The following is a 12,717-nucleotide window of genomic DNA, read 5'->3' on the forward strand; positions in this document are numbered from 1 at the left end:
AGTAAATACTCCAGTTCCTCTGGAAGGAAGGTGATGTTTTAAAGATCAGATGTACAGCATCAATGACTATGGATGAAATAACCCCTCAATACCCTGACCCAATCTTCGAGGCATATTGAGCATTGTACACTTATGTGTAATATATATACATACATATATATATGTGTGTGTGTGTGTGTGTGTGTATGTATATATATATATATATATATATATATATATAAGAATATAATGCATATAAGAATTCTATTGCAGAAAGATATTACAATTCACTTGTAAATGAATGATAGCATTTAACTGCCTTTTTTTTTTAATACCTCCAATATATTTGCTTAGGTAGCATATTCACCCACTCAGATTGGGGCTGACCAGTACTATAAAAAGAGAACTTTTAATGCAACATTTCTCTGTCCAACATCCAACCCACTTTGTGAGCGTTTTGTGTAATGGAGAATGGCCAAAAGAGTCCAGCGTATATTGATCTTATTATTATTTTATTATTTAGCCCTGTTTATGAAGTGATTTCCAGCTGTTTGCTTTAAAGAAAGCTGGAACGGAGTCACTTGTCCTTTGAGAGAGAACACTTTACCAGGTGAATGTTCCTTCAAGATTCGTGATGTGAACTCACCCTAAGGTATGCTAGGCAAAATAAACACAAGCAGGTTGCCTGCTGGTCCAAAATGTTGCCATTTCTGAAGAAGATAAGCAGGGTGGGCTGATGTCTATTTCAGGCTAATTCAGGAATATAGACTTGAAAAGGATTAGATCCCAGGGTTAATATGTTCACCAGTGTGATCTGTGAAGATCCCCACCTGGACATTACGACCAGATAAGGACAGGGCTGTGTCTTAGAGTGATGTAAGGCTCTTATTGAAACATATTCTGATATTATTAGATCGTAAGTTGGGGCACGTTCTGAAAACACAGTCCCCTGCCTTCTCAAATGAAACTGTCGGGTGCAGGCGGAGGAGAGATAATCATCTCTCCACTACAAGCCAGCCATTCACTTGTTACTCTTCCTAGAGTCATGCCCAGCACACACCTGTCACTCCACACATAGCAGGTGGCCTAGTAAAGGTTTATTGGCTCAATTCCAATCCTTGCTATTGGTTCCTATGGCTATTTTGGGGTCACTGCTTTTTTTTTTTCCACCGGACATTATGTCTGCTCCCTCGGGCAAAGCTCTCAGATCCAACTTTGGTGATGCCTCTGCTTAAATGATCCCAAACAGGGCTTGCTAGGCAGGTTCCCTTCCTCTGACATCGTCCTCCCAACACTTAACACCTCTATTTCCCTTAGTCTATGTGACAGAGACCTGTGGCTTTACTTGATAATACCTACTTGTTTTATCTGCTACTCTTCTCCCTGAATTTCCCAGTCCAGCAAGCCTAGACAACAGTCTGTTGTTTTCTGCCTTCAGTTCTTTTATCAGCTTCTCGGTGGGGCTTGTATTTATCACAGCTTTGTTCTTGATCTTTTTAGCTCTTTCTCAAGCCGAGGCCAAAACCAAAAAAAAAACCCAAAATGAAAACAACAACAAAAACCACACACACTCAGACGCCCCATCCTTTTATAAAAGCATTGAATAATGATTGCAAAGCAGTAGCTAGAAATTGACCCATTGTCTATTCAAAATCTAACCAATCCATTTTCTCTTTCACATGGCCCAGTATTCTATAATTTCAACTTCTGAACTCTGAGTTTAAAATAAATTCCACTCTGTACCAATCAATGAACCAAGGGGTTCTAATGGTAAATGAGTGAGCTGCTGCCTAGGCCTGCTCAACTGAATTAAATAGTGAAACTTTCAAAGATGTGTCAAGTTGTTTTGTAGAAATAACAATTCTAGGGACCGTCACAGGATATGTTGTGGCAAGCAGGAGTTTCTGAGATATTCTAAGATGTGGTTTACAGGTGACAGGGCTAGAAATGAATATTTTCATGACTTCTAGAGGATAATTAGGCTAGACCAAAGATGCTAGGAGGCCAGCATTTCCACAGTAGATTATTAACAAGTTGTTTGTTTTTTGTTTTTTTTAACAATTTATCACATACGTAACCAAGATGGCAGACAGCTCTCTCCAACTCCCTCACAGAATGGCTGAGGTCTCTCATTCTCACTCCTGCAAGATTCAATAACAATTCTTCTCCTTCCCAGCACTACCATTCCCTAGTATTCCACAGGAAGAATACTGACATGCTATCAGCAAAAGATAACCAACTCCTGAATTAATTGCTCCTCATCGAATACTTTTAGTACTGGTGTAACGAAATACTCCCATAGAATTTAGAATATGTTTCTCCTCCCAAATGGAGGCTCTCAGACTATAATGAAAGAATGAATGGTCCTAGATTTCCCTCTAACTTAGTTTCTTTTTTCTCAGCTCCACTTCTCCCTTTTAGCCTAACAACCCTACCTTTTCCCCTTAAAAAGAAAAAAAAAGTTAATTCAGGAGCTGTGATATTGCATGAACCTTTCTTATTTAAAAATCTGGAACCACTAAAGGTAATAGATATTCACAAAATTACCTTTCAGCGTATCTTAAAGTTGACAAAGTTTCTTCGTAACAGATATCAGCAGGACTTATAGTAGCAATCTGTAAATAATATTCACCAAATTTTTAATTCCATCTATTGGTTTTATAAAGAGTCCTTGCACCAGGTGCTATTGAAAGAGATTTGAATAAGAACTAAATATAAAATTTTACAGACTGAGAGTTAATATGGTATTGTAGGAGGAGGACAAGATTTAGACTTAGAAGACATGGGTTCAAATTTCAGCTCTGCCACTTACTACAGCTAGGTCTGGATTAATGGGAATAAGAAATACTCCGAAGTGGTCATATTGCTCAAATTCACACTGCAAATTTCCATTGCGATGGAATCAGTCACCATATTCTACCCAATTATGACTTCTATCACAGAATGTCATTCAATAGGCAGCAAGGTTACTCAATGACTAGAAAGCTGGACTTGGAAAAGAAGATCTGAATTCAAATCCAGCCTTAGACATTTCCTGAGTCACTTAATTTCTACCTGCCTCAGTCTCCTCAGTCATAAAATGAGAATAATGGTAACAATACAGGGTTATTGTGAGGATCAAATGAGATAATATTTGTTAAGCACTTTGCAAAACTTTAAGTGCTATACATATGCCAGCTATTATAGTAAAAGTAACATCAAGTCAGTCAGTCAACAAGCATTTATGAATCACTTACTGTGTGCCAGGCACTATGCTAAACACTGGGGCTAAAAAGAAAGGTAAAAAACAGCCCTGCTCTCAAGAAGCTCATGGTCTAAAGGAGAGAAAACATGAAAACAACTATGTACAAACAAGATATATACAAGATAAAATGGAGACAACAGTGGGAAGGCACTAACATTAAGGGGGAATTGGAAAAAGGCTTCTTATAGAAGGTGGAATTCTAGCTGGAACTTGATGGAAGCCAAGGAAGCCAGGAGGTAGAGATGAGGGAAGAGAGAATTCCAGGTACGGGCAACAGCCAGTGAAAATACCTGGAGTTGAGAGATTAGGGACAGCATGAAGCCCAGTGACACTGGATCACAGCTGGGGAGTGGTGGTGGTGGTGATGATGGTAAGAAGACTGGAAAGACAGGAGGAGACCAGGACTCAAAGAGCTTCGAATGCCAAACAGGATTTTCCATTTGATCCTAGAAATAAGAGGGAGCTACTAAAGTTTACAAAATGGAGGATGGTCAAACCTGAGCTTTAAGAAGATCAACTTGACAACTGAGCAGAAGATGGGCTGGAGTGGGGAGACTTGCGGTAAGGTGACCAACAAGCAGGCTGTTGCAACAGTCCACGTATGTGGGGATGAGGCTCTACTGAGGTGGTAGCAGTAACAGAGGAGAGAAGGTAGAGAATCCAGGAGATGTTATGAAGGTAGAATGGATAAGACTTTGGCAGCAGATTAGATATGGAGCATGGGAGACAGTGATGAGTCAAGTCACAAACGTCAGAGATGGAAAGGATCTCAGAGTCTAAGGTTTCCATGATCAAGAATCCCTTCTACCACATTCTGAACAAATGGTCTTCCAGTCTCTGCTTCAAGATCTCCAGTGAGGGAGAATCAAATACATCCTAAAACAACCCATTCTATTTTGGAATAGTACATTGTGAGAAAATCTTTCTTTACATAAGCCTAAACTTGCTTCTCTGAAAACTCTGTCCATAGTTTCAGGGTTCTGTCTTATGGGAATGAACAGATCATGGCTAATCTCTCTTCTGCATAACTACCTTTAGAAACTCAAAGAGCACTATCGTAAATACTCAAATTTAATTTGTCCAACAAAACACAACTCATTATCTTCTCCCTTCTACAATCCTGCTAGAATTTCTCCCTCTTCTCTAAACTTCCCTATTTCTGTTGAGGGCATAACCGTTCTTCCAGTCATCCAGGTTCACAACCTCCAAGCCATCCTCAACTCCTCACCTTAAAAGATGATTTGTGAATAGATTCGATGGGTGTCTGTCTATCGAGATCTCTTACATCTGTCCCCTTCTTATGGACACGTCCCAAGTTCAGATCTTCATTAACTCTCACCTAGAGTACCTCAAGAGCAACAGTCCTATTTGGTCTACTGACCTCAAATCTCTCCCCTCTATAATCTATCCTCAGCAGAGCCACCAAAGTGATATCTGACCACGTCACTCTTCTCCTCAATAAACTCCCTATTAAATTTAGGATAAAACAAAAACTTGTTTGTTTGCATTTAAATTCCTCACTGCCTGGCTCCAGCCCATCTTCCCAATTTATTATATATGACTCCCCTTCATACTCTCTATGATTTAGCCAAACTGGCCTTTTTGCCCTTCTTCATATGATTTTCTATCTCCTGTTTCTGTTCTTTTACACACTCTGTTCTCCATATCTGGAATGCTCGCTCTCTCTCTCTCTCTCTCTCTCTCTGCCTCTCTCTCTCTGCCAAAACTCAGTTTCAGAGTAGTATTGTAATACAGAACATTATTTTACCATTTAGGTAGTAGGGCCCTTTAAGTCATGGAAAGCAGAAATTACTGCTTAATCTTGCCCCAGACCTCTTTTCTCCTAAATCTAAACAATAGTGAAATGTACTCTTGCATAGCTCGGCATAGCCCATACCTCCAAACACAAATGGATAAGAAAGCTTGCAATATAATTGCTTTAGATAATTATGTTTATACCAGAGACCAGGACACCTGGTCTAGTCTGTGTGATCTCTGACCTGTAATGATGGGGTGCTTGGGTGCTTGTGCTTGTACATGTGCCCCAATTTCTCCCTAGTCTCAGAAACACTGTCTCTGACAACCACTCCCCAGCCCAAGGACACTGTGCCTAGCAGTTATTCATGCATGGGCCTCAGCGTGACCCTTATCTCTCTCCCTGGTACAGCTACACAGAGCTGGGCTGCTCAGGCCCCAGCCCTCAGATCATGTCTCTGGAAGCCTCTCAATTTCTTAGTAAGTTCCTGTGTTGTAAGAAAGCTTTCCCTTGTTGCAGAGCATTCTCTCATCAAGACAGAGGGAGAGGGGTGTCCTTGGCCAGCCCAAGGACTCTTCCTCCTGCCAGACTCCAAAGATCCATCCCCCTCCCCGTCCGGTATACTCCCTGTACTTTCCCATCCATAGCCCCCAAAGACACCTGCATCTTTGGCATTTCTTTCCCATGCTCTTTTCCACATAAACCCTAGCTCGACCCCTGATGAGGGCTGCTTGACTTGGGTGTGCATACCCTTTGCAGCCGTGCACTAATAAATCCACATTTTAAATTATGTCTGGGTCTCGCTCGCTGATTTCTCGGTACAACAGTATCCTTTCATGAGGCCTTTCCTCAACCCATCAAATACAACTATGTCTCCCCAGTCCAAATTATCTTGTATTTACTTTGCATATATTTATATGTGGACACATTTCACCTGATAGAAAGTAAGATTCTTTGGGGCAGGAACCATTTGGTTGTTATCTTTGAACTCGGTACAGTCTATGGAATATAGTAGGCACTTACATTTTATTGACTGACTGATTAAGGAGAAAAAAAAAGATAAGGCTGGTCATGTAGTAAGTTACAAGTAAAACCAGTGGACTGCCCATGTACTTCTTTGGTATCCATGCAATGTGAAGAGAATAAGAGGAAGGTCTCTAGCACATTGGGCTCTATTTCCTGCAAAGGATTTACAGGAAGATAGGACAAGACTAGTATAGCATAAGCAGCCATGGATAGGCTCAGATATGTATCACTGGCATGAGTACTCACACTGACAAGAGCACAAATGCATCAAATAAATAGCTTGAGATTCTTAACAAACTCAAATATCAGTTTAGACTTATAAACACTTTTAAAAATCAGTACTTGGGAAGATTAGAAATTCAGCACTACACATACTATCTGCCCTCTCTTGCATTGTAGATAATAACGCCGTTTGGGATTTATGAGTTACCTTTGCTAAAGAAAAATTCACTATCTGGTGGCCAATGTTTGGCAGTAAGCCTTCTGAACTTAGAGTGGCCTTTGGATGATAGACACAGCCTATCTCTGGGCTTGTATTTAAAGTTTTTCCACCTTGCTAAGACCTGCCACAGCTTATACTCTATTGGCATAGTCTCCTCTATTGGCTACCTCCTCTTCACTACTGGAATGGGCCTGGGTAGTGGGAGTCAGAGAAGCTACCACTTAAAATTTCATAGATCTTAGTAAAACGAATGAGAAAAAAATTATCAGGCCAAACTGCATAGTCAACAGTCACAGAGTACGGAGATCAAGAGACATTGAGCAACACAGAAGAATACCTTAGACCAGGAAATTTCTCTTCTAAAAAAAGAGACTCACATTTAGACTAATGGCAGAAGAGTCTTATGTTCCTCATATTTTGTCTCATACATTCAAGGTAACTGGATGTAAAAAGCTTCAATCAAATGATCATTGTATTATTTTAGAACATGCAAAACAATATTGATTTCAAATAATTTCAAAATTGCCTAAGAAATAAGAGAATCTTAGAGTGAATAAAAGGTTTAGTCTTAGAGTGGAAATCATTCAAGCCAGATGAAATAATAAATAATCAATTTGCTTTTTTAAAAAATCTTGGGGTATTTTTAGGGAAAAGAGAAAATGCTTAGTTTTAGTGACCTACCTTTCTCTCCTGGCCACATCAACAGACCAGCACCACCTGCATTTAGTAAGGGATCCAACTAAGAAACTCATGTCTCAACTCCCTTCTCTTTTTTATACCTCTGGTAACAAATTATCTTATGACAGGAGCAACATCTTTTTATATAATAGAATGTAAGCTTCTTGAGAGAAACAATTGTTTCAGTTTTGTTTTTTCATCTCTAGTACCTGGAACAATGGCTTACACATAAGAAGAACTTAATAATTTTGGGACTGAAACAATATTTTCGACATCCAGATAATGGGAAACGACTTTTCCAGTGAGACAAAGTAAAATTGTTTGTTCTATAACGAAAAGGTTTTTGCTCTTGGAGCTGATAGCCTGTTGTTTTTCATTGCACATATGACCAATGTGACAAAGGGTAATATGAGACAAAACAGTTCAACAAAATACATTATTTTACCATAATAGTCTTACTGTTTCCACCCAGGGCTGACTGGAGGAGTCTGGTCAGAACAGAGTCTCTGTAAGGGATGTGCAGAACTCTTTTCCCCATGGTAACATCTGCAAGAGCACTATAATGAAAAGAACACACAACAGGAGAAAACAAAATAACTCTCTTTGTGACATGACAAGAGAAAACATAATTGCCATCTGCCCCGGTGAGAAAAATCCAAGAAAAGCATGCAGGATGCATTGTTGTCCAGATTCTTTTGATTGGTTAATTGGTTTTGCTGAATTGTTTTCTTCCTCTTTTAAAAAATAAATCTTTTTTATGATGGCTGCCTCTTTGCTACCTGGGAACTTGTGTTGAATCAGTGTAGACATAATATTCCTGGATTGCCCATCACTGGCTAGATGAGCCAATCAGTATTGAATTCTCCCTCACGATCTAAGAGCCAATGAAAACAACTGCTGGAGGGCCTGAGGTTGACTGACAGCTGAACCAGCCAATGACACCGGTGAAAATGGGAAGGGTCCCTACATTTTTCTAATTGCCCCATTAATTAAATGCCCCATTAAATTAAAATTCTTGTTCATAGCCCTTCTTTAAAAGGACAGTTGTCTGTTCAGAGAGAGTATATGAATTGTCATTGTGTGTAGAAAGACACTGATTAACAAAATGGCATTATTAGAAATGAAAATTAAAAAACAAAAGCCCCACATCATCTGTTAATAACAATTGCTAATGCCAATCTCCAATACCTAAAATTGGCCCAAATGTTCTCTGCTTCTTTTCATATACTTTATGATCCAGCTACATTGGTGTTCTTGCTGTATATACAACATTCCAATCTCTTGACTCTGTGTCATTATATAGGCTGGATTCCCATCCCCCACCCCCACCCCCCATGCCTGGAATGCTCTTTTTCCTTATCTCTGCCTCTAGGCTCTCCTGGATTCCTCCAAGACTCAGCTCAAGTTTCACCTTCTATGAGCCGCCTTTCTGTTTCCATCCTTCCCATCTCACTTTCCTATGAGATTACCTTCCATCTACTCTGTATATATCTTGTTGTTTTGCATGTCCTCTCCCCCAGTAGAATGTGAGTTCCTTGAAGGAGGGAACGTTGTTTCTGCCTTTCTTTGTATTCCCAACATTCAGCAGCGTGCCTAGCACAGAATAAAGGTTTAATAAATGCTTATTGATTGCCTGGTTCTCAGACATGCACCACAAAGATAAGCACCACAATCTAAAGTCTGAAAAGCCAATTTTTAAGTTGCTTTCCTAAAATACCAGGCTTCATTTGTATATGTTTTATAATTTGTTCATATTTTTTATAAAACCTAATTTTAATGTTCAAAATAAATGGATTTAAAAAGTCTTAAACAAAAAGCCACTTTGAATATCAACTAAAATTTATGTTACAAATGTCAGAAAGATGCTTCCTTCTTGATTCTGTTACCTGATTACATTGCCCAGCGTGGTTAAACTCAAGTTAACACGTGACCCTTCTCTTAATCTGTCTCCTTCAGATGCAGAGGATTTTTGCCTTTCACTACCTGCCAAATCCACCAAATTAATAATGGATTGCTTGGTGAGATCTCCATCAAGAAAAACCTGTTTAAGAAAATGAAGCATCCATTACTTAAAAATTGTAGAAGGCCATGCATCCATCCACAAAAGCAGATCATTAAAAATATCTTTTCCAAATAAATCTTGGATCTGAAAGAAGAAAGGGAAATTGTCATTGTAGAAATATCTTGATTAATATAGTAGAGATTATTAACAACGAAAACTGAAGAACAAATCAAAATGATAAACGCTTTCTACTCTGGAATTGACATTCTATAATATTTGATGGGAAAACACCACTGGGTTTTGAGACTGGAGGCTCTGATTAACTTCTCTAAGCTTCACATTGTTGAGGTCATATTCAGGAGAGCGGTTTGGGTGTGAAAGAATTCACTTAGACATTTTCTTTAGCCATTGGGAGCTTTATTAATGTGAAAGCACATGGACCTGTACTGTATCAACAAGGCTACAGTTAAGGTGGTTGGTATTTGGGGGAGCTAGGCTTATATAGCAAAATTCTGACAGAAAGTTATACAGCCTGTAGATGTTCCACATGAGGATGAAACTTTATGATGGTTCAAGATAAGGACAGGATAAGGAAGATGGGGGGAATTTTATGATGATAAAAGAAACCAAAAGGAGATTGAGAAGAGGTAATTTAAGACTACCCAAAAGCCATGTTCAAAGAAAGACTCTAGACATCATATTTCAAAAAATCATAAAGGAAAATTGCCCCAATGTCTTAGATTCATTTTATCAGTATTAGTGCAGTTAGAAGGAGTCTGCATAGATAGAGGGCATGGGTGTGAGAGATGAGGGAGACAAGGAATTTTATGGTCCAAGATAAGGGAAAAAGAAGAAATTTTTTGGGGGGTAATTTTATGGTACAACATAAGGAGAAGTTTTATGATGTTTCAAGCTAAGGGGAAAAGGACTTTTAGGATGCTCTCAAGTTACAGAATGAGCTCACAAAGTACTGGAAAAGCAGCCCTTAATATTCTCTTTAACCTCTAGGGTACCGTATGCTGTATCTTCATCAACATTAGTCTTTAAACCCACAAACTAGACATGGCTTCCCTCACAGGTGTTCTTAACCCGAGGACTGCACACTAGTTTTTGGTTTTTTGAAAAATGTCTGTCAAGATAATTGCTTTCTTTTGTAATTATGTGTATTTTATTTTATGTACTTAAAAACATTTTTCTGATTAGGAGTCCGTTAGCTTTATTAGACTGCCAACAAATAACATGAAGGGCCCCTGATTTAAACTCATTTTACAGGGTGAAGAGTGGCAAGGATAAGAGGTGTTCAAAGAGAGATCTAAAACATTTTTCTGACTCGTGACTTCAGCCTAGTAACGAGAAGAGGATAATTGAGTTCAACTTCTACAAAGTCACACAAGGCTTCAGACCTCCTTTCCATACAATGAACACAGGCATCATTCCATTCAACCCTTCCCCGTTCTCTTCCTCCAACCTGTCTCTAGCCCCCTACCAATGTGAGCACATTTTGCAATAAGCATCCTCCCACCCCCATCTCTACCACTTTATCCCTTAGTAATAGGTACCATACTTCTTCATTAGCTTTTCCTTTTGTTCTGACCAATTCATCCAGGTTCCAGATAACCTAGATTAGAATGTTGTTGGATTCCCTACAAAACAAGGGGTAGGGAGGGAATGGAAGAACAATTCTCAAAACACCTTAAGCCACCAAGTTCATTTTCAGACTGTATCTCAGGACCTGAGCTGGCTCTTGCCTAGGTCTACCTTTTAACCATTTAGTCTCTTGGCTACTATAATAATGAGAGCAGCTCACATTTAAATATCACTTTAAAGCTTACTAAGTTCTTTACACACAAGTATCCTGTGAGGTAGGTAGTGAAGCATTATTATCTCCTTTTACAGATGATGAAACTGAAGTAAAGTGAAGCTAAGTAAGTTATTAAGTGTCTGAGCCAGGAATTGAACCCACATCTACTAAGGGAGATCTTAGGACTCTCCATACCACTGCATTGTTTAATATTCCTGTTTCCTCATCTGAACAAGAGAATACTAATTCTCATGTTATCTACTTACATGCTCACAAGATTATTGAGAGTATTTTATTAACTTTAAAGCATTATATAAAAGGGAGCTATGATTTTTCAAAGCCATTTTCCAGGAATACATTAGATTCTATTGGTTTCTTTAGTAAATTTTTTAGCAAATAGGAATGCATAAATAGAGAACTCTTGCTAAATATCCAGATTAAGTTACAGGTAAGCAGAAAATGGTGCCAAATCTGTCTCCTGCACTTTTCTCCAAAATAACATGTAGCTTTTTTGTTCATTACTTCTTTTTGGAAGAGAATTCCTAATCTGGGACCTATGAACTATCTATAAATTTCAGGGAGGCTGGTTAATGTAACTGAGGAAAAAACTGCACCTCTATTTTCACTAACCTTGAACTGAAATTTAGTATTTCTTTCAATTATTTAAAAACATTATTCTGAGAAGGGATCCATAGGTTCTATCGGACTGCCAAAGGGGTCTAAGATACAACAAAGGTTAAGAACTGCTTAGAGAGAGTTTTAGAGAGAAGATTGTTCACACCCTTGTCCCAAATATCAAGGTGGAAAAAAAGATGTAGTAATGAGATAAACTGAGATAATAAGTAGAATAGTAAATCATCCAAACAGAATTGACTCACACTTGTGCCCTATGTCTATGAAGACTCCGTCTAACTGCCCTAATAACGATAAGGTGTATCTAAGATATTGGGGCAATTTTCTTTTATGATTTTTTGAAATATAATGTCTAGGGTCTTTCTTTGAACATGGCTTTTAGGTAGTCCAATAACTCTTAAATTATCTCTTCTCAATCTCTTTTCCAGGTCAGTTGTTTTTGTTTTTGGTTTGTTTTTTTTCCCAATGAGATAGTTCACATTTTCTGTTTTTTTCCCCATTCTTTTGACTTTGGTTTATTGTTTCTTGATATCTCATGGAGTCATTAGTTTCTACTCACCCAATTCTACTTTATATCTATCTGTCTGTCTGTCTGTCTGTCTGTCTATCTATTAGTGAAGCAATTGGTGTTAAGTGACTTGCCCAGGGTTACACAGCTGGTAAGTGTCAATATCAAGTGTCTGGTCTGAGACCGGATTTGAACTCAGGTCCTCCTGACTCCAGGGCCGGTGCTCTATCCACTGCACCACCTAACTGCCCCCCAATTCTACTTTTTAAGGAATTATATTCTTCAGTGAATTTTTGTACCTTCTCCATTTGGCCTATTCTGCTCTTTAAGGAGGTCTTTTCTTCAGTAATGTTTTCAGTGGCTCTTTTATCATTAGGCCAATTGTGTTTTTTAAGCTTTTATTTTCTTCAGCATATTTTTCTGCCTCTTTTACCAAGTTGTTAATTCTGTTTTCATAATTTTTTTACATTACTCTCATTTCTTTTCCCAAATTTTCCTCTACCACTCTTATCTTATTGCTTTCTTTAACTCTTCCAGGAATTCTTGTTAGACTTAGGTACAATTAGCATTCTTCTTGAGGCTTTGCTTATAGCTGTTTTCACATTGTTGTCTTCTTTTGAGTCTGTGTCTCAGTCTTCCCTGCCACCG

General features: G+C 38.6%; 1 protein-coding gene across 1 annotated transcript in view; it reads right to left on the reverse strand.

Annotated features, from left to right (window-relative positions):
• Nucleotides 1-12,717, reverse strand: part of LOC110205503 (kinesin-like protein KIF28P) — a 59,136-nt gene that overhangs the window by 28,958 nt on the left and 17,461 nt on the right. The window contains exons 6-9 of the mRNA XM_020982118.2: nucleotides 9,012-9,166; nucleotides 7,571-7,682; nucleotides 2,527-2,594; nucleotides 1,307-1,481 (exon numbers count right to left, since the gene is read on the reverse strand). Of these exons, the coding sequence (XP_020837777.1) occupies nucleotides 1,307-1,481; nucleotides 2,527-2,594; nucleotides 7,571-7,682; nucleotides 9,012-9,166 (510 nt within the window). The remainder of the gene's footprint in view (nucleotides 1-1,306; nucleotides 1,482-2,526; nucleotides 2,595-7,570; nucleotides 7,683-9,011; nucleotides 9,167-12,717) is intronic.

This window comes from Phascolarctos cinereus, unplaced genomic scaffold, assembly GCF_003287225.1.
Source record: "Phascolarctos cinereus isolate Bilbo 61053 unplaced genomic scaffold, phaCin_HiC Scaffold_5;HRSCAF=322, whole genome shotgun sequence".
Classification (NCBI taxonomy): Eukaryota; Metazoa; Chordata; class Mammalia; order Diprotodontia; family Phascolarctidae; genus Phascolarctos; species Phascolarctos cinereus.